At 31.6% G+C, this 22,870-nt stretch overlaps 1 protein-coding gene across 2 annotated transcripts; it reads right to left on the bottom strand.

Annotated features, from left to right (window-relative positions):
- Positions 1–8,513: 8,513 nt before the first annotated feature.
- Positions 8,514–13,051, bottom strand: LOC114406511 (serine/threonine-protein kinase D6PK-like). Of its 2 annotated transcripts, none has more exons than XM_028369225.1 (3): positions 12,130–13,051; positions 10,594–12,051; positions 8,514–9,664 (listed from the first exon to the last, which is right to left on the bottom strand). In XM_028369225.1, exons 2-3 carry the CDS (start codon positions 12,000–12,002, stop codon positions 8,782–8,784), a joined length of 2,292 nt encoding a protein of 763 aa, XP_028225026.1. In that variant the 5' UTR covers positions 12,003–12,051; positions 12,130–13,051; the 3' UTR covers positions 8,514–8,781. The 2 variants fall into 2 exon arrangements, with proteins under 2 accessions (XP_028225026.1, XP_028225027.1); XM_028369226.1 differs by having other exon boundaries at positions 12,816–13,051.
- Between the last annotated feature and the right edge of the window lie 9,819 nt (positions 13,052–22,870).

Genomic DNA, 22,870 nt, shown 5'->3' with positions numbered 1-22,870 from the left:
CTTACGATTCCTGATATCTGCTGGTTGCCATATGGGGAGCACCAACCGGTACGGGAGCTACATTTGATTTCATGCTTTTCCGGTCAGCTCCGCTGGGGGCCCGTTGCTGTCAGATGCCGACCAGAGAGGGTCATGCGCTAGTTCGGATACGTCCAGAGTATTCCTGCTCCGCCTGTCGATTCATGGGTGTCATTTGATGAGATAGACGACAGGTGGATGCACTACTCAGACCATTTTGCGCCAGCAGGTGACATGTGTATTGTGCCAAGTCAGTGTGTGCCCGACTACATCAGCTGGTTCTTCGTCATTTCTCATCCATTCATGACTGTGGCACAGACATCAAATCCTCCACGAGATGCACCTACGACGCAGCCCAAACATATCCCCCATATCCCTCAGGTGCCAGAGCCACATATCCCTCAGGTCCCGGAGCCAGCAGCAGCATCGACACCTGTCAGGTCTAATGTGGACGAGCCAAAATATGTAGTGGTAAGTGTTACTATTTGGTTAGATGTATGAAATGTCATTTACGTCAATTATTTTAATACTAATTTGTCTAATTTGTTTGTTTTCTATTTAACAGGAGGCTTACCATGCGATCGTTGAGAGGTTGGAGCGTCATCTCAACCTAGGGATAGTCACGTCAGGCACATCGACGCATGAGGTCATCGAACAATGCCTCAGGATTGTTAAGGATGTCACAGAAGACGGCATTGTGTATGTGAGGTCTCGACGTAGGCGGCGCAAAAATCAGTCATAGTTTATTTACACATTTGATATTATCATATTTGGATGATGTATATACTTTTCTTGTATTTGAAAACATGTTTGTTTTTTTACTGAACATTTTGTATATTTATAGTTATTTTGGTTGATAATATTTGTTTATGATATTAGTGTTAACTTTTAAATTAATTGTGTCCTTTAATGTGATATCCAAATACTTTTGAAAATCCAAAAGATCCAATTCCACAGTCAAAATTTAGAGGATTAAAAATCGATAGTTTGGTCAAAACCAATTTAACGACTTAAAGTTTTTAAACAAAAAATAATTAAAAATACCAGTATTATAATTTGTTGGAGTTGACTCGTGAAATTCAACTTGTTAGGATGAGAATATATACTTTGATTTTAAGTTTTAACACGAGCTAATTTTATAGAAAAAACTGTTTTATTTTTTATACTTTTTTATGAGTATAAATACATTTAGTTGATGCTCATAAAATATATTAATAATTTTTTTGAGGCTCAAATATCATTTTAATTTCTATAATTTGGCTCTTTGTTTTTTATTTTTTATTTAATCTTTGTTTTTTTATTATAAACTATTATTTACCAACAAATTTATTTTCGTGTCCCATTGTTATCATTTTAATTTAACGAATTTGTTGATTTAGGTAAACCAATAACATTAAATAATCATCATACGGTAATGGACACGAATTGAAACATTCATTAACTTCAACATAGTGGAAAGAAATAAAATTTGCATCAAATACTACAACTAAGTCATGCTAATTTTGAGACAAGGACACGTCGTCTTCCATTTTCATTACTTGTTTACTAAAAACAACTAAAATTTTTATTGGCCCGAATTTTTTCCAGTAGTTAGACTGCACTAACACCTTCAGCACGTCGTCGTTGGTTTTCAGTTCAATAATTTTGAATTTGATAATTTTATCTGAATACTCATAGTGACTTGGTTGTCGAAAAAACAATCGCATTACCGTTTGTGTTTCATGAATACCATAAGAGGGAATCCCATGAGGCGCAACTTGCTTGATCAAATCCTTCAGTTCATTCATGGTACATTTAGAAGGAATGTCAAACTTTTTGGGATTTTTTCCCGTGAACGAGTAACCAACAAACTCATTTTGGTGTGACATGTTTCACCTCACATTGTAATACAACAGGGCATCATGAGTAGGGGTCATACTAGCTTCAAGTAAGTTTAATATACCATATGGTGTTCTACCAATGGTGCATAATAACTCAATCGGACCAACACATGAAAATTGATTATTACACATTAACATTGTGTTAACATCATCATCATTTTTCAGTTGCATACATTGAAAGTGAAGATGGTTACCTGTATCTGTGAATGACTGCCGGTAGTAAATTTCATCTAAATATTGTTTGTCGATTAGTTGAAGGGTATTGTGTATTCTGGTTTGTAATGTTTGAAAATCACAAGCGTTAGGTACTCGAATGGGTGCTGGAGTGGAAGTTTGAAAATAAACACCACTATCATTGTGAACAATGGATCCATTTGGAAAAATAAAATCTAATGTGGAGTTCACAATTGTTTGACTGCTTGTTTCTCCCAAGAATACCATACTTTGTTCTAAGAGTTGGGTTAGGATAGAATGTGTGATTTTTTACCGTGTTCGACTGTGTCATATATATAGATGACTTTCAGTATCATTGCTTCAGTTTTTTAAAATAAATATATACGCGTGCACATGGTTTCTGTCTGTGTTGTCAACTACACCAATGACGTGACATGCTTTATCTTGCAGCAGATTTGAATTTGTAGTCAAGTCTTACAGTGTCCTGTCATGCTTTATGTTAACACGCATGCATTTCACAATGTATTGTCAACTCAGACAACGATTTATCATACATGCGTACTTTATTTTAGTAGCACCGATTAATTTTTTTCTTAAAGCAAGAATTAAGTAATAATTTTTTTGTTAACGGAACAAATATACAAAGACACATAACTCTAATGTGAGATTCAAATTCACAAAGATCAGTGATTAAAAGGTACATGTTCAATCATCATTTATGTCAACATAGTCTCTTTTGAACATCATGAAGCTTTTGTAATGTTGCATTCTACTAATATATGGAGTTGGTCACTGCTTCGCCTGAGGATGACAACTGCTAGACCATAACAATGCTACAGGCGGTAAAGGACAACGGTCTTTTAAATAAACCTGTTGTACATACAAAAAAAATATTAACTCAATCGTACAAAACTCATTGCATAAATAAAAAAAAAAAAACACTTTATATCTAGAATGTACCTGAACAAAATGATTGTCATACACGTGACTGATACAAATTATGCGATGCACTGAAGAATCTGATGGCGGTTGATTTCTAAGAGAAAAGAATGTCATGCTTTGTTGTTGAGACAAGGATACAAGGATTGCATTATACCTTGATGCAATGACATATCCCATGTCGATTATATCCATCCACTTATCCATAGTCACCTGAATGAAACAAATATACACGTCAAACTTAATTTTAAAGTTAAGTCTTAAAAATCAAAAACATAAATTACATACCTTGGTTAACCCATCAACAAGTATTGACATCCTTAATTCCTCAAATCTTTCCTTGTCACCAAAGAGCTTCATATACTCATCTGAGAATTTCCCATGTTCTTTAAGGAGATGGGTGCGGACCAACGACCAAGAGTTTTCACCCATACCTAATAAACTGGCAACCAACTGATATCCATAGTTTCCATCAGTTTTGACATCAACAATGTTATGAATGAAGTCGTGGATAAATGGCAAAAATTGGTCCAACATAGGCATGATCGTTCTTGGATTGGGATGCTCAGAAGATGATGCACTACGCCTCACTGACGAATTGCTATTTTGCACAGAATGAAAAGCATCTACATACTCCCAGTAAGATGGATCGCGCTTTGTTGACCTTGGGTTTCTGTTTATCGTTTCTTCGGTGCACCTTTTGTGTTAACCTTTGTTGGAGGAGGACACATCAAATTTTGATCAAGGTATGCAATTTCTCGAAGTTTAGTCTTCAGAGTAAACTTACCACAAACATCAAGTTCTTCAAATCTTTTGGATATTATTTCCATTTCTTCCTTGATGCTCACTTCGAGCTTAGATAACCCTTGGTCTGAAAAACTAAGTCTCCTCCAGAACATATGGATTGAATCTAGTGGGATGCAACCATCAACATATTTGGATAGCTCACAAGCACAAGGAAGACCGTGCGTGCTTCTCATGACACAACCACAAGTGGAAGGATTCTTGCCAGCATAGTGAACACGCTCAAATTCAGCAGCAATCTGATTTAAAGCATACCTTGAAATCATTCCAAGAAGCCTCTCTGTATAAGGTTTTTTTGAAGACATGTCCAACGACATGTGTACTTGTTTCAAATGATGCTTTAATTTCCGTGTGTTGTAGCGTCATCATGTTGTTCATGGCATCCCAGACACTGCATAAGTCTCCAAGGCTATTCTGTAACACTCTTTTTAAAGCCCAGTGAGTAGATTCAACCCTACATTTCAAATACACAAATAACAATAAACATATACAACAATAAAATTCCATCAATTCATCAACGTTAATAGAAATAATTGAACAATTTCATACCTGTTTGTTGTTGTGTTTCCTAAGTGCATCACCTTATTCATCCAGGCATAAACAAATTTTTCCTTGTGTGAGATTATCCATGTTTCCTTGACATAGTCAACAAACATTGGCCAAAGTGAACAAACCATTTCAAACTTCTTCAGGCACTCATCAAACTACTGCTCTGAAGGACAATCAACAAGAGTTCCTCAGGCATCCATGACATACTCCCAAGCATTTCTTTGACCAATTAATTATTTACATTTGCCCTTCACATTCTTGTTTATGTGAAAGTTGCACAACAAATTTGTACACTCAGGAAATACAGTTTTCATTGCATTCATCAATGTTAGGTCTCTGTCAGTCACAATAACTCCAGGGAGGACATCACGTCTTAACAATATACCTCAGAAGCGTTCTAAAGCCCAAATCACATTATTAAGACGTTCACCCTCCATATATGCAAAATCGGCAGAGAATGTCTTCCCAGTTGGTGTCACCCCAACAAAATCAAGCAGTGGGAGTCTAAACCTGTTTGTTTTGTAGGTATTGTCTATCAAAACACCAAATTACATGCATTGACTAACTTCACTACATTAGGGTGACACTAAAAGATATCACGAACCACGTCTTCATCCTTTAATCTGTGTCAATGAATATACTGATCTCATTCAAGAAGTTTCATTAGATGTTGCATTTCAATATCACTTCCTCTTATGGAAGAACGGTATGCACTTCTTGCATTGTATATTTGTTTGATGGTCGTACAACTATTGACATTATGCTCCTTCAGAGTTAGCAGAATGCTTCTTTGTTTCACCATTGACTTCGTCATATCAACAATAAGTGTCTTTTCAGCTTTAGTCAATCGCCCAGCATATGGATGTCCAACTAATGACTTGGCCAATTCATGATTATGAATCCCGCACATCAACTTCACCATCCAGCCTTGTCCTCCAACCACTGGCTTGCCACGAAGCTTGAAAGGACAGCCACATTTCCTAGTCCCAGTATCTCTTCTAACAAATTCTTTCTTCCTACACCTATATTCGTCACTCCTTTCACAACCAATTAACACAAACGAAGTCCTTCCTCTACTACCAGTGTTTGTGTCAGACCTTATAATCACTGTCACAAATCCGTTTTCATGAGCGACGAATCGAGCCCACCACAAAACATCCTCTCGACTGTCAAACACCTACAAAGCAATCCAGATAATTTTAGTTTTCTACAACATATTCATTTTATTAAATCACTCACAATCATGAACATTATTACCTGAGAAGTATTAAACGCATTCGAACAATCAACATGTGGTTCATTCACACCACATTCTTCTTCATTTTGATAATCCATATCAACTTCTTCAGACATTATACTTTCATACATCCACTGATCTTCGTCTATCTTAACAATAAATCATAAATTTCAACACAGACATACAACACCTAACGAACTAGACATAACATACAAAACTATACATAATATTTTATTATCAATCACAACAACTCATTATTAGTAAAATGCAAAAACCCTATGTCATTCTACATACAATGAAAATCAATTAAACGTATAAACAATTAAATTATTTTTAATTATGACAATACAAACAAAGTAATAATTTAAATAATTATAAAATTAAATAAATTTTACAAATTCAAAATCCGTATAAACCTTACAAATTAACATGATCCGTATAAGCCTTGCGGATCAACTTGATCTGTAAGGCTTATACGGATCAAGTTGATCCGTATTCTTAACAATAACATACAGGTCAACTTGATCCGTACCAGTCTTACGGATCAACTTGATCCGTATGCTCTACGGATCAGCCCATTCACAAACACCCATCAGAGATGCAGAAATGCGTACCACGTACCTCGTTTGCCTTACGACGTCGAACAAACCACCACAACAATGAACACCAGCCCCTTCACCTTCACCAAAAGCTCACCTAGCGCAAGAAAATATCGCACAGAAGAGAGAAACGCAAGAAAAAAAAGCTTCGTAGCGGAAATCACTGTGCACCCAGCTTTTTAAAGAAAAAGATAGGGGAAGGGACATTTCTGACATTTTCAGAAAATATTGGGTGCTCCTAGCATCTCCATAAACTCAAATACTCTCGTGTTGATTCTGTCGTTTCTTTTTAATTGTTTGAGATACTTCTTTCAGAATTTGATGCAATATGACATAAAACGAATGGGTGGATTCAAGTAAGAGCTGTCCCAAGTTCCCATGATTGATAAGTACTATTTTCTAATTATATTATTTATTAAAAATTAGAACTTGTTTGCATAAACTTCTTTAAAAGCATTTTTAAGAGAAGAAATACAAGTAAATGAAATGAACTTTTTAATAAATTAAAATTAGCTTACACATAAATTAATTTATAAAAGCTCTCTTATATTAATTTCTCTCAAAGATAATTTTTAACTTATGTACAAGCTAATTTTTAATTTTTGAAAAAATTATTTTATTTTTTTCTCGTTGAAGTGATTAGACAGAAGTTTATCCTAGCATAATCTTAAAAGTATCTTAGGCTACTGACATTGAAAGATAGTTTAGTTCTGCTAGAGGATAGGACGAGAAAGTGTGTATGGATATACAATTTGGGAACTTCTCTTCTATGGATTTGGATTTCATTCTTCAATTTGGTAACTACGTACCCTACTACTTTCCTGAACCAAGCAGGCATTGATTGCAAGTACCAATTAAATAGGGGATTTTAAAAATACTATGAACTAAATAAGTTGACCTAAAGTCCAAATAATGTATCATGAATTTTACTGATCCTGTCATATCGTAATTAATTATATGTATGGCAAAATATGGCATTATGGCCAACAATATAACCCTTTAAGGATAAGCAAGCTATTAAAGTTTAGAAAAGTTCATTTGAGTTTGTAGAAGTGGTTGGTTGGTGACTTGCCATAATTTTCTCAATTTTAAAAATGAAAAAAATATCTTCTTTTTATCCTTTTCTTCTACTCCATTCAAACATACCTTGACTCTAGTCCAGGTTTGGCATGGTATGTCATTGTCATCAACTAGTCCCTGTTGCAGCTTTCAGAAACATCTATGTTTTCATGAAAGGACCATAGAGAGAAATAACGGGACGCAAGCAAATTGTGACAAGCCTACAAATGACTACATTATATTGACAAGTCTCCTTTCATCTCCACGCAGAGAATCTATAACACATGCAGCACAAATGTTGTAGAGGGGGGACCAAAGGAAAAACCATGAAAAGTAGTGATTGTATAATTAAAATGAAAAGCCTGCTATGTTAAATGTGGTCCTCATTTTGCTTTTGTGAATTGCTCCTGCCCTTTTCATTTTAACATCAATTCAATGATTTCAAACTTTTTATCTTGTATTTGTTGAGTCTTACAAATGGGGAAAATAGATAGGAAAAAAAGGGCATCTTAGATTCAAGGTTGGTTTTTCACAAAAATACAATAAATTGTAAGGGGTGAAAATTGCAGTAAAACAATTTTAGGTTAAAATAATACTTTCTGGGAAAGATTAACTGAAAAAAGGAATGTTACCATAAGTTTTGTTAGTGTGATTAAGACATTATCTCCTTTCAAAGTGAAAGTCTTAATACATAATTTATATCAAATTTCACAAAATGTGCAAGATATCTTATACTAACATAACCATAGGAAATGCCATAATTCGTGTGGATTTCCATCAGACCAAAGATTCAACAGAAAAATCTACTCTTGCAAAGCATAATAATCCAGGCTTTCCCAAATAAACAAAAGGAATGAATCAGGGTAGCTTCTTAACCCTATTTAACTCACTAGATTTCAGCAGACTTCTCATAATTGCGCTGAAGTAGAGTTTTGAAAGATATCATTTGCATTACTTTCCTCAACAAAGCAAAACTCAATTTAGAGTACTTCCTTATTTTATTCATGATGTGAAATCTAATTTATCTTACCTAATGCAGTAATTCTAAAAATGTTGAATGAATATTAATTCAGGTGAGATGGAAATCAAGAAATGGAACCAGCAACCTCTTCTTTTCAAACAGGCCCTGAAACCGATTGTGAATATTCCTTATCATTGTTCTATGAGCATTCTATTTTAACTCCAAGATAATCATAAGCAGAATGAAAGAACATCACACAACAATGCCATCTGCACCTGATAACATCAGAAATCTAGCCCAAAAATGTAGAAAGATTATAATTTTCATGAGAAGTATTTAAATTCTGTATAGAAACACTACATTATGGATTATCCAAATGAAATACCGGATCCGACAAGGAGAAAAACCTAATCTAAAGTTGAGGTATCATATTTCCAACTGAAATGGACTTCTACTAAAAGGCACAGGTAAGCTGAAATAACATTGTAATGATGGGCAGCACCCATGAAACTGACTGAGAATGGCAAATACAATAATAAAAAACAGATTGAGGAGTCCAAACTAAAAGAACTCAAAGTCCAGATATTTACCCCCAGACTTCATGTTGTCAGTACCTGCTATCCTCTTACTAGTGCTGCCAACCCCAACAGGATCAACTGGTCCCACAACCTTCCCTGCTGGTACTTCATTTTCCATCGGTCTCGGCACTTCTGGCGGTGTGCTGCACCTAATCAATGCCCAGTTCACACCTTCAAAGAAGGGATGCTGCTTGATCTCAGTTGCTCCCCTTTTAACCCCAAGACGATGCTGTGGCTCCTTCACGAGCAACCCACGGATCAGATCCCTGCTGGCATAACTGGTCGCCGGTGATTCGGGAAACCTGAGTTGCTGACCAACTACATTGAAAAGTGTAGCGCGATTTCCTGACCCTTTGAAAGGGGTCTTACCATATAATAGCTCATGCAAGAAAATTCCGAATGTCCACCAATCAACTGCACTTCCATGACCTTCACCCTTGATAATTTCTGGGGCAAGGTACTCATGAGTGCCAACAAAGGACATAGATCGAGCTTGAGTAGGCTCAGCAACAAGCTCTGGAAGTGTGCTGGATGGCAACCCAGGATCAGCTCTTGGCTTCCGTGACTTCTTGTTTTTCTGAGGAAATAACCGGGGAATAAAACATGCAGGTTGGATGCACATTGATGATGGCTCAATACATGCAGGTTGAACACAGAATGCACCACCTGCCCGTTTTGAAGGGTCACCATCATAGGAAGTTCTAATAAGAGTAGGTGACACAGCACATCTGAGGGAAAGATCAAAATCTGATAGCATTATGTGACCATCATCTCGGACCAACACATTTTCAGGTTTGAGGTCTCTATACACAACTCCAAGCATGTGAAGATATTCAAGAGCAAGCAGGACCTCCGCAGCATAAAAGCTATATGTAGAGAAAATGACAACATAAATCATTATGATGATTGAGAGTGCCAAATAATAATGTATTCAAGTGCAAAGGCATGTTATGGAGAACAAGAAGATCATGCACCAGTTTTTTTGTATATGGGAAACAAAAAATTGTAAGGCTAATCCCCTCAATATTATGTTTAGTCTTAAAGCAAGAAGACACACATCAGTCTGTATAAAAATACTACACAAACAGAAATACTCTTATAAGAGTGGCCACTTCTGCAAGATACTTGTTAGATAGTTCCCAAAGTGGTTGGCAGGTCCATCTAACAATACTAGAAAGACACATATTTATCACATCATTTGCTGATGAATATCATGCATGAATCACTTAACAAGGTTGAATGAAATGAAGTACAAATCAAATGTGCTTTCTGAAATATTCTTGTTCAAATGATGGGCACAATAAGAAGTGGTTTGCGTTTTGAAGGTAGAGGAAGTACTAGCATAACTCAAGCCTGCAATAAGTTTAAATTTATACAGCTTTCAAGTTTCAAAAGAGATTTAGAAATAACAGAATTGATAGTTAACTTGTAGAGAAGGGAGAGATAAAGCCATGAATTAGTGAAATACACAATCAAGCATTGAAGATTCTGAATAAGTTTGCACCTCAATGTATGAGCAAAATAAATAAATAAGAAGGAAGTAAAAAGAAGATTAATTACAAATCCTTAATTCCCCCTTTGTTTTGAAGAAATTGTTCATGTTTTTCAAAAACTCTCCAAATGTAACAAAAATTAACATTTCTCTAGTTTAGATAAAGCTTCATGAAAAGCAAAAGGTAATCACATTATATCATTGACATTTGAATTCATGCACATAAACACACAAATACATGATGGAAAGTAATTAACAAAAAGCTTAGGTAAAGGAAAGCAATTATGTAAATACAAAGCATACCGTGCAGCATATTCTGAAAAATGTTTCCCAGGTTGCCGCTGCCTTAAAGTGTGCAGATCACCACCTGGACAATATTCCATTACCAAACACGAGAATCGGTCAGTCTCAAAATGTGTATACAAAGTCGGTAGAAATGGATGGTCCAGCAACTGCAATATCTCCCTCTCTGTCTGTACTCTAGTCAGCTTCTTTCTGCTTGCTAGGGATGCCTTATCCATAACTTTCATTGCAAAATAACACCGAGTTCCACTCAGCTCTGAGAGATAGACACTTCCAATATCGCCGCATCCTAGTCGTTTGAGTAACCTAAAATGACTCATGCCCAAAATCCCATCCCGTAACCGGATGGCAAGGATAGCCTTCCACCTAGGATCATTTCCTTTGTGAGGTTTATTGGCACTACCAGTAATGTTGCTCCAGTTGCTGTCATCGCTGAGGCCACTGCTATCACTTGGCCGACTAACACTAGTTTTAGCACTCTCTAGTGAATCCCCCCTTACACTACCTTTATTACTGTCACAGTTCCTGTCTAAACTAAGCATGCCATCACTGGTCATTGCATCACTCCGATACGTACTAGCACAACTATTAACAATGCTCATCGCAGTGACAACACCGATACTATCAATACTACTAAGTGGACTGACATTGCCACTAGGAGGCAAAGAAGCATCCCAAACACATTCTTTTTCCTCAGCATCTGGAGGGAGGAGAGAGTTCTCAGTACTCTGCAATGTTCGAGGACCTAAAAATGATAAGTTCCCTATGCCATTTAGTTCTTCAACCAGACTTTCTTCAGGGGAAAGAACAGCTGGACTTGGTTTCTTTGCAGGAACACGAATCGAGAGATCCTCCAGGAAAGGGCCCTTTGTGGGCAAGTTCTTAATTAAGCATCCAGCCTCGGATTTGTTTTGACCTATCGGTACAAAAACCGTTCTCATGAGATCTGTATCAACAGGTTCAGGGGGATGACTAGCACCAGCAAATAAACTCGAACCACCATCCTCAAATGAATCACTGCTCCCCTTCAATGTCTCAATATCGGGCACAAATTCTTCAGCTTCTTCTGGTGAAGAGCCATTTCCTTTCCATGTCATAGTAGGCTCAAAGGTGAGGGATTCTTCAGAGGATCGAGCATCGAATCCTGTATCTTCTTGCACCAAATATATCCGTGCATTCGTCAACTGAGCCACTTCTCTGATGGAGGCCATATGTGTAATAGGAACATGCACATCCCTTGTTCTGGACAATTGATTCACTTCTCTCAGTGAAATCCCACCGACACCCGAAACTTCCTGGCGATTTAGTCTCTGACCGGACTCTCTTGCAGCAGCTGTGCGTGAGTTCGATACCTCAACCAGGATAGGCAAGGTTCGAGGGAGTACCTTTGGCTCTGCAACCCTCTCCATGTCTCAATACGACATAGCATCACACAAAAGATTTCCAGTTAAAAAGTCCCTGCAAGTAAAACCACAAGTTCATTCAACAGCAGCTTCATTTATTCTATAACTTGAATTTCAATAAATAACTACTTACCAACAAACAAGATGATGAACATAACCAAGACAACTCTTAAACCAACCACCAAGTGAAGAACATAAAATGAAACAATGACAAAATCAAGTAGTCCTACTATTTTGCTCTATTTGAGTCGCTAAAAAACACAACCACCACACCAAATCAAATCAACAAAGAAATGCTAAATACAGAAAAGCCAACAGCAATTGCTTGAATCCACATCATCAACAAGAAAAAGCTACTCAGAGCAAAAATAATGAAATTGGTAGTGGAACTGTGGAATACAATTGACCTTGTTGGTGCTTAAAACCAAAAAAATAATAATATTACTTGAAAAAACCTCAATATTGCAAACCCTTAACAACAAAACACCACCCCAATTTGGAAATCACTAATGGGAGCCTAGCACAGATCAGGAAGCTACTTAGTTACCTGAAGCATCAAAACACTGACTCCAAATGCAAAATCAAAACCAATTTGAAAAGAAAAAAGGGTACTATTCACAGAAAAAGGAAAATCCACAAAAACCAAATATTTTGTTGCATTTATCATTGCTTGAGAAATGATAAAACCCACATGAATCCAAGAGTTGTTCGGCAATGTTTTGAGAGAAAAGAGGGATCAACGGTCCATAAAACAAAAAGAGAAGAGAAAAGAAGAAGAAACAAAGTGATAATAAGGAGCAAAAGGGACAAAATGCAAACCCAGCAATAGTATTGAAATGGAGAGAAAAGTGTGGCAATGATATAATGGGGTTTGTTTCTCTTTGTTCCCACTACTTCAAAGCAACAACAACAAAAAAACACCCTCTTCCTATTTCCACAAACCACACACCAACTCACCCTCTCTCTCTCTCTCTCTCAAACTGGAAGAACGGTAAACGGAGGAAGAATTCTCTCTCTCACTAAAGTGTTGCTGTTGGTGGTGATAGTTATTGTAACATGCTTTTGCTTTTTTTCTTTTTTATCGAGTAAATACCCATTTTGTTATTTCAAGGTGTGAGACCAATAAATTGATCTGCGAGGATAGAAAATTTAAATTTAATATTTGAATATAAAAATATGAGATAAATTGATTTTATTATTAAATTTTTTAAATTATTTTATTATTAAGTTGCAAATTTTAAAAATTAATTTAATAATAAATAATATTTTCTAAGAATTAGTTTGATATTAAAAAATTCACCAAACAATTTATCATCAAATTGTCCAAGGGATTAATCTATGGCAAGTTGTATACGTTTAAAGATTAAATTCAAATTTTTTATTGTTGAATACTAATTTATCATTATCTTATTATTTCATTATCTCATATTTTCGATTTTTAATATCTAGTACGAATACAATTTATTATTTTGAAGTTGAATATTTAGAAAAAAATATATATAAAAATCGTGGTCGGGGAGGTTAAAGTAGCAAGAGCTATTGGAATTTTTTTTTTATACATTGAAAGAATTCATTTTTATTATTAATAGACTAGGAAGAAGAAAAAAATAATTGAAAAATCAAATAATTATTCATCAAAGTTTCAATTATCATAATTAAACGAGGATATATAGCTTGGAAACGGAGAACAAAAATTCGTTTATTTACATCAAGGATAAAAATAAATATTTATTTTTCTTATTTTATTTTTGATTAATTATACTAATTTTAATTCTTAAAAATATGATAAATTTATTACCAGGGTTAGGTGTAACAGAAGAAAAAAGACTAGTCCCTCAAAGCTTAATAAAGGTTTGAATCCCTATTAATGTTTAATGTGTTTCATACAATAATTCATTTAATATTTTATATAATAATACTTTTTTAAAAATCACATGTGTCATTTATTAGAATATGATTGACAAATTTTTTTATAAGTATTTAATGTAATTATATACTTAAAAAATTTGAGATATCTAATTAAATTAAAATAATTCCATATTAAGTGATTATACTATAGTCAAATACTAAAAAAAAAAATTCTCTCTTCAAGTATTATTTATTACATCTTATATTTATTTTCCTTAATTGTTATATTATATTAGTCATTATACAAATAATATATTTTTAAATTTTATTATTATTAAAAATTATAATATTTTTGTAAGTATTACGTATTTAATAGTTTTTAATAAATACTAAAAATATGGTTTTTGTACTCGCTTTTATTATATTTTTAATATTATTCTTTAAACATCATATGTTTTTGTTTTCTTCTCACATGTTGGGTTGTTGCTTTGGGAAAACAAAATAGAGATTAGAGAAAGAAAAAATGAGAGTGGGACCCTTGGTTCTTTAAGTCACACTTCATTTTAAAGCAGAAAGAGGAGAGTGTGTTTCTCTCTCTCTGTCATCACGTCAAGCCGTTTTCCTTGATCTGCTTTTGGATTTCTCAAATGGCGCGTGGTTTTACTCTACTCGTCCGCGCGTGAGTTTCTTTTTGTTTCTTGTGGTGAACTGGAATTAGAATATCCTTCAGCCGGGAAGTGGATTCTGATTTGTCATTCGGACCCATTATTTTCAAATACCAGCTTGGTCCACTTCTTAACAGTAAATATATGCTTAGAATATTAAAGAAAATTACTTTTAATTCCTTATCATTTATTTTCAGAATAATGGTTAACAAAATTTATATAAAAATAAAGAATATTATATTTCTGAAAAATATTTTTTCCAACCAATTTCATTCCATCCCAATATAATTAAGTCATTAACAAAATTAAATAACCAATACGTTTAATATAAGTTGTATATGACTGAGTTTGTTAATTCTGATGATAGGAGTTTTATTTTTTAATTGTACACATGAAAAATATTTTTTTGGGAAAGAAAATTTCACATTGATGATCTTTACGTAGGAGGGTTAGTCTTATTACTTTTGTCGTCATAGAAAAAAAAATTAAATCATTAAAATATAATTTGATAAATGATTCCCATTTATTTATTAAGTTAAATGCTATAATTAAGGCACCCAAAATGAGTTAATTTTTTCCATTACTGATTAAATTGGGTTTTTTTTTCTTTTTTTTTTAATGGGAGAGGCCTAAGTCCCCCACCAAATTAGTTTTTAATATTGTAAAAATAAAAAAAAATATTTATCGACTTTAGTAAATGCCATTAATTTAGTCACTAACATTTACACTATCCATCAATTTAATTTTAAAATTACTAAATCAACCTAATTTGTTAAAAGATAGTAATTATGATCAAATTAATCTCTACACTTGACAACTACCCTTCAATATCAGTTAAGTTGTGGGACTGTTTAATTTTGACAGCAAAGTTATTTATAGCATTCACCAGTATAAAGGATAAGAGATTTGATCTCACCAAAGAGGCTGGTGATGCCTTAGTAAAATTTGTGCAGTTTTTCCAGTGTTTCGTTCCTGCTTTTGATGTAGCGCCTGTATTTATTTCTAATGCGTTAATTAATAGCTAACTTTGTTTGTATTAATTTTTCTAGAAGTTTCTAGGTTCTGCTAATAAAGTTTTATTAAAAAAAAATCAATAGGATAAAAATTAAAAAATGACTAATTGTTTGAAAAAGGTTGAAATCAAATTTATAGATCTAATTTAGGAATTGAAATAACTTTTAGTTCCCAATTTTATCCTTGAATTTAGTCAGTTTTTTTCTTTCTTTTTTTTAATTGAAAACTGTAGTCAGTTTAGTCTATAAATTAACAAAGATACTCAATTTCATTCTTAACTTTGATAATTACAGGTTAATTAATTTAGTTCTTAGCATTAGAAACTAAATTTACTAATGCATAACAAAGTTAATTAAGTACCATGTTAACTATAACAAAAAAAGTACCATTATAACTTGAAAGATATCAAAAGTCAAGTTTATTTTTATCAGGAATCAAGAATTAAATTAAGAAGTCAAATACAGCTAAAAAAAATTAAGGAGTCAAATTTATACTGTTATTTTGCTGGATTCCTACTAATTAGTCACCAATTAACACTTTTGAATTTTAAAAACTAATTATTTTTTAATTGAAGAAATTAAAATGGCCTAAAATTATAATTTTAATAGTTAATTTAATATTTTACTGTTGACAAATAGCTTTCTTGACTTTCGTCTTTGGAAAATATCTTTCTGCTCCTTTATATAAGACGCCCTATATATATATATATATATATATATATATATATATATATATATATATATATATATATATATATATATATATATATATATCATTTTATTTTCTTTTGAATTTTATCAAAAGCTCCCAAAGTCTACCAGACTAACACCCGATGCAACCATATGCAGGAGTCATGCGTAACCCTACAAAGTCATTTTGCAGAATTGCAGGTCCTCTCCTCCTATAAATTAAATCATTTTTTAAATAGTGTTTAAAATATACCCAACGGGTTATTTAATTGAAGGCTATGAAAAAAATCTACCTAACGGGTTCATTCATATCACGTTTTAACTTCTAGAAGTGTGTTTGGTTTTATTTTTAAAAAGAAAAATTATTATTTGTTCAATAACTTTTTCAGTAAGACTTTAATTATAAGTAGGGTTATTAACCTGTTTTTAATCATTAATTAGTTATTAATCTGTTTAAGTGTTCTTATTACGTAGTAAGTTTTTAAATCACATTAAAAATGACTTGTATTTAGTAAATGCATTAAACTTACGCCTTGAATTTGATAATTAGTTAGACTTAAGCTTTATAAAATTTATCATAAGCCATCTCATTTTCATCCCTAATTGTACTAATTATCAAGATTTTTGAAATCATATAAATCACCTAAAAATCCATACATTGTATTCTAGATTAATTTAATTTCCTTTTTTTCAAATTTTATAAATTCATTATTCACATTAGAAACATAAGCAACTTTTTCTGTCTGTCTTCTGAAACGTGTTTGGTGATTCCTCTCTAATTCCTAATAATTTTTACATTAATTCAAGATATTGCAACATTTCTTTCAACTAACCTTTATTTTTATGTATCTCATATTTCTTTGAATTTCACTTGAATTTTGATGTTTAAGATAATAATGGATTAAGGTGACAGTGTACTAGAATGAAGAAGTTGTCTAAATATGAAGAGAACTATGATATATTTGGTTTGGTTAAAATATGTTTTCAGTTTTTATAAAATTAGAAATATATAATTTTTTATACCTGTAAAATTTTTAATATATTTTTTACTCTCATAAAATTAAAATTTATTTTGGCCTAAAACAAGACTCGATTGTATTTGAACTTACAATTATGATTTTTTACATCACTATATATTGATGCATATAACAAATATAAATATAACATATTTTACATCAATTATGCATATAATTAATATAAAAAAGTTATATATATATATATATATATATATATATATATATATATATTTGAATATTTGAAGGTCGCTCTAGGCTAAAAAAATGATATAGTAGAAAATCATATTAATTAAAATATGAAAATTATAAGTATTATTAGTTTTTGAAAATCACATTCAAAATATGAAACCAAACACGTTACTCATGAATATCCGGCTACGATTCAAGATTTAAACAGTGAACAATGACAAAAGAATATAAAAATGCATTAACCAGATATTCTAATAAAAATTTACCACCAGACCAAGAATCAATCCATCCTAATTGGTCCTTAGCATGTTTGGAAACGCGTTAAGAATAGAATAATCATGTTTAGATGTAAAAATTATAAATGTTAACTTTTAAAAATCTCACCCAAAAAATAGAAAATAATATTACATTCGATCTTATATATATAAAAATAAATTATGTTTATCGTTGATCTTAATTATAAAAAACAATAATTAATTTTTAAACTTCAAGTTAATTTTTTTATATTTTTAACTTTATTTTCTAGGATCACTCATTCAATTATGATTACCGACATTAAATATAATAATCACTTATAAACATAAGAGTAATTTTAGAATAAAAAGTAAAATTTATGATAATATTAAATGGAAACATCATTTTCTTTGATCTTAATAATCCGTTTTATATATATATATATATATATGACCAGTAGTATTCAAAACGCTAAACTAAACACGAAACAAATAAATATCCTATGATCCAAGATGTGATACTAACCAACAATATGAAGATTTATTGCATAATTCTGATTCATTAGTCTCAATCATCTTTATTTGATCGTGAGATTCATGACATATAGTAGAGTTTATTAATTTATAAGAAAATGACAAAACCTAATTACTTTTTATATATAAAAAAAATTAACTAAGACCATAATAATTTTTCATCATTCAATAATTTCTTCGTGCCATAGCATACAGCATGGTTTCATATGCATGGGGTAAAGAAATAAACATCCTTGGAAATAGACAATTAGTGACCGTACGATGACGCGGGAGACATTGAACTGCAAGAAGGCATGCGCCTGCATGGTGGTCTCCGTGCACTGCCAATGCACCAGATTTTGCAGTCAATAATAATTAACAAAAACAAAACCAAACTGAACTGAATAGGGACCAATCAGAGACTCGAGGGAACACTGGTCCCATGGCCTATGCCCTATTTTGGTGTTGCCACTTCACAACAATATTCATTCCATTTCTTTTATCCTTGTATTTACATTCCTCTGTTTAGACTTTAGATATCAATCTACTTCCATTCTTCTGTCTAGATATAGTAAATTGGATAGTCTTACCATATATACTATTTGTTAGGATAATGAGATTAGGCAAATTTTCTTTTAACCATAATCATATATAGCTTCATGCTGTGGTGTGCATCAAACAAAACAAAATATTATAAGGTAATGTTTGTTTCACACATAATTTTTTAACATGAGAATGTTATTCTCAACTATTTTATAAAAAAAATGTGTTTGTTTGATTACTAAAAATGGTTGGGCACGTATTTATATGCCTGAAAATAATTAAAACATATCTCTTTCTTCGGGTTAAATATTGATTGAACTTGATTATGATTTTTCTAGGAATAAAATATATTTAGAATTTATTATTTTATTATCTTGTTACAAATGTGAGATAATTTTTTTTATTTTCATATTCTCGAGACTAAAAAATTATCCATCAAACAAATGTTTACAGCATTATTGCATGAATTCAATTAGAAAACATTCACCCTATAAAGATATTTTTTATAGTCTAAACTAGCATTCAATCATAATCATGTATGATGAAGAAATTATTATTTTTTATAATAATTATTTCAAAAGTATTATGAGGAGAATATCTACCTTATGTACGTTTATGGTCTCCGATGAAGATTCGTCACCATTTTTAACATGAGTTACTTTGTACTAATATCATGATCAAAAAAAAATTAAAAGTATTAGTTATCAATATAAAAATATTTAATACTAACAGTGTTTGAAAAATAAAAATTTTAAATGGATAAAAAAATTAAATTTGTGTTCTATAGTTTTTATTGTTAATTAAAATTTATTATTAAATATAAAATTATGAGTGAAATTTATTAAATATCTTTAACATAAGTAAATGACTAATTTGATAGTTACTAAATTTGTATCTCCTTAACATTTTAGTTCATAAAACTAATAAAAACTCAAATACATCCCTTAAGTTTTTTAAGATTTCATTTAAGTCTTCAAAATTAACTTTTGTTCAAAAACTTATTTAAGTTTTTCTATAAAAAAATAAAAATTAAAATGACGATCAGATACAAATTCAGGAACTAAATTCACCATTATTATTTTTACATTTTAAGTATTTTATTTTTCACTTTATGCGAAACCAAGTTACCATCAATTTATAGGTAGGTACAAATATATTACATCCAACATGCATTGATTTGGGTAAAACAAAGTACTCCTATCAACAATTGCCATTAGATGTTTAGTTACTTTTATCTTTGGTGTATTTGAGTTGAAAATTTTAAAGAGTTTAATGTTTAGAAAATAACATGATAACATTATTTTACATGGTTATCTAATTATAAATTATCGTTTGAATTACTTTAAAATAATTATTCTAAAAGTCAATAAATTTACAATGGGTTGTGATTGAATGATTTGTAAAACTTTTTACATTGTCAATTTATAATTTTTCTTTTCAATTTTAAAAATTGATGTGAATCTCGCACTTCCACACTCTACTTTAGTTCAAATGTTTTATCTCTTTTCACTTTTACACACATTTTATTCTTTTAAATTAACCAAACATACTTGTGTGATTTAAACCTAAGGTAGTGTTTGGTTACTTTCTTCTTTGGTGTATTTGAGATAAAAAAAAATTAAAATTGATGTAAATCTGACACATCTAAACTCTATTTCAATTCAAATCTTTCATCTCATTTAATCTCTTTTCACTTTCACACTCATTTCATTTCTTTACACCAAACATATCGTGCGATTTAAGTGTCCATAAATACACTTGCAATTTCAATAATCCATAACATATTTAGTCCCCCTAAAATTCATTTGCAAACATTTCAGTACTTAAAAGATTTATTTTGGTAAAGAAATTGAGTTTGATGAAACTCAATTAACCAATGAAACAACTCTGGACTATGAGATGGAAATCGAGATACCTTTCTTTAATGTTCTAAAGTTACCACAAAGGTCATCAACTCCAACAATTGTGGTTCAAGAGCCAACTATAATTCAAGATCAGGTCAATGAATCAATCTTAAAGCCAATTCAACAATCTATGAACCCAATGCATGAGCCTTCTAGAGAATCTACTCGAGTGCACTGTGCACCTGATAGATTAAACTTGATAGTCCTAGATGAAAAATCAAATGAGATTTATCATGATGATGATGATCCAAGAAGCTATGAAGAGGCTATGCGAAGCTTGGATTGTAAGAAATGACAAGAAGCTATTGAATCTAAAATGGAATCAATGAAGATCAACAAAGTATGGACTAACTTCAAAGGATATAAAACCAATTGGTTGTAAATGGGTTTACAAGAAAAGGATTGGAGTAAATTGGAAGGTCGAGACCTACAAAGCTTGTCTAGTTGCCAATAAATATCATCAAAAGGAAAATATAGATTATGACATAACTTTTTCTCTCGTGGCAATGCTCATATCAATTTAGATTCTTCTTGCTATAACAACATACTATGATCATGAAATATGAAAAATGGATGTGGAAAACGGCTTTCCTTAATGGTGAGCTAAAATATGTTTCCTTAATAAAGTCTACAAGTTTCAACAATACATTTATGGATTGAAAGAAGTGTCTAGAATTTGGAGCATTCATTTTAACAAGATAATTGAATTGTTTAATCTTGTTAGCTATGAAGAAGAACTTTGTGAGTACAAAAGGTTACTGGGAGCATTACATTTATATGTAGATGACATATAAAATAATACACAATATAATGAAGAAAGATTTGACTACTAATATATTATCAATGAAATATTTAGGAGAAACAATATTTTAAAAATAAAGATTTATTGAGATAGATTTAGAAGGTTGCTTGGTGTCTCTCAATCTAGGTACATTGATACCATCCTAAAGAGGTATAACATGGAAACTCCAAAAGTTCCTATTTGCCAATAGGAATTGGAGTTACTCTTAGTAGGGAGGATTGTCCTAAAACTCATGAAGAGAGAGAATACATAACTAGATATCATATGCTGGAATAGTGGGAGCTATTATATAGGACATGATTTTTGCATGTTCTAATATCATTTATGCACTATGTGTAACAAGTTGATATCAAGAAAGTCTTGGTGGAGAGCATTGAAAGTGGGTAATACCATTCTTAAGTGCTTAAGAAGAACTAAAGATTGTGCCTCATTTATGAAGACTCAAAATTAAAAACTAAAGTAATTTGATGAGCATAAGTTAGAATTAGTAATGTAATACATGAGTGATTGACTTTAGCACAACTGGGAGATTATTGGGGATAAATATGTATGCCTAAGATTCAATCCATCATGCTATCAATTTTCGTAAAAAAAATTCTTTATTTTATTATCATATTTATTGTTTTATTAAATTGTTAATTTGACAATTCCTTGATTAAAATTAGAGACTTGCTATCATAATAGAGATTATGATAATGAGAAACAAGTCCTTTACAATTTTAATCTAAATTGTTTTTAATCAAAATATTTTTGTGAATAGAACATCAATAATATGGATAGATCAATACATATGTAATGGTCTTTATTGGATAAAGATTAATAAATCTCATTTATTAAATTGCATATATAGATGATATATATGTGAATTTCATCATTGAACTAACTCAATTGAGAATTTCTAATAGTTAATATTACCTTGATATATCAATAGGAAGTTTTCAAGAAGAAATATAATAGTTTCCTTTGACCTGAAATTATCATAGTAATTAATAAGTTATTTATTATATTTTAATTTCGAGTACCTAATGTCTTAGGGCACTAGTTGAATGAATATGGGATAAGATTAAATACTTGAAAAATTAATTATAATAAAGAAGGAATCCATCAAGTGTAGACAATGAGTTTCAGCTCTATGATAGAATTAAGACCTTGGTCAGGGCAATTGAATGAAATAAGAAAAAAATTTCTTAAGTCATTCATTGATTAAATATAATGTGTTAACTTATTTGAGTTTGACAATAATATTATACTTTAGAGTTAACCTTGAATGATAAATGATGAAAGAAAATATTACATTATTCTTTTATTGATTCTTGAAGGTAAAAGATGGTACTTCATGTTATCTGAAAATAAGTGTTGCTAGACACCTACCTTGATTAGTAAATTAATTATGGTTAATTTAGTATCGGTTTAATATTGAACCTATAGAGTCACACGTAAACGAGTGTTTCAATCTTT

This window comes from Glycine soja, chromosome 3 (genome assembly GCF_004193775.1).
Source record: "Glycine soja cultivar W05 chromosome 3, ASM419377v2, whole genome shotgun sequence".
Taxonomy (NCBI): Eukaryota; Viridiplantae; Streptophyta; class Magnoliopsida; order Fabales; family Fabaceae; genus Glycine; species Glycine soja.
The sequence above is the reverse complement of the archived record's forward strand: the minus strand, read 5'-3'. Positions and strand labels throughout refer to the sequence as shown.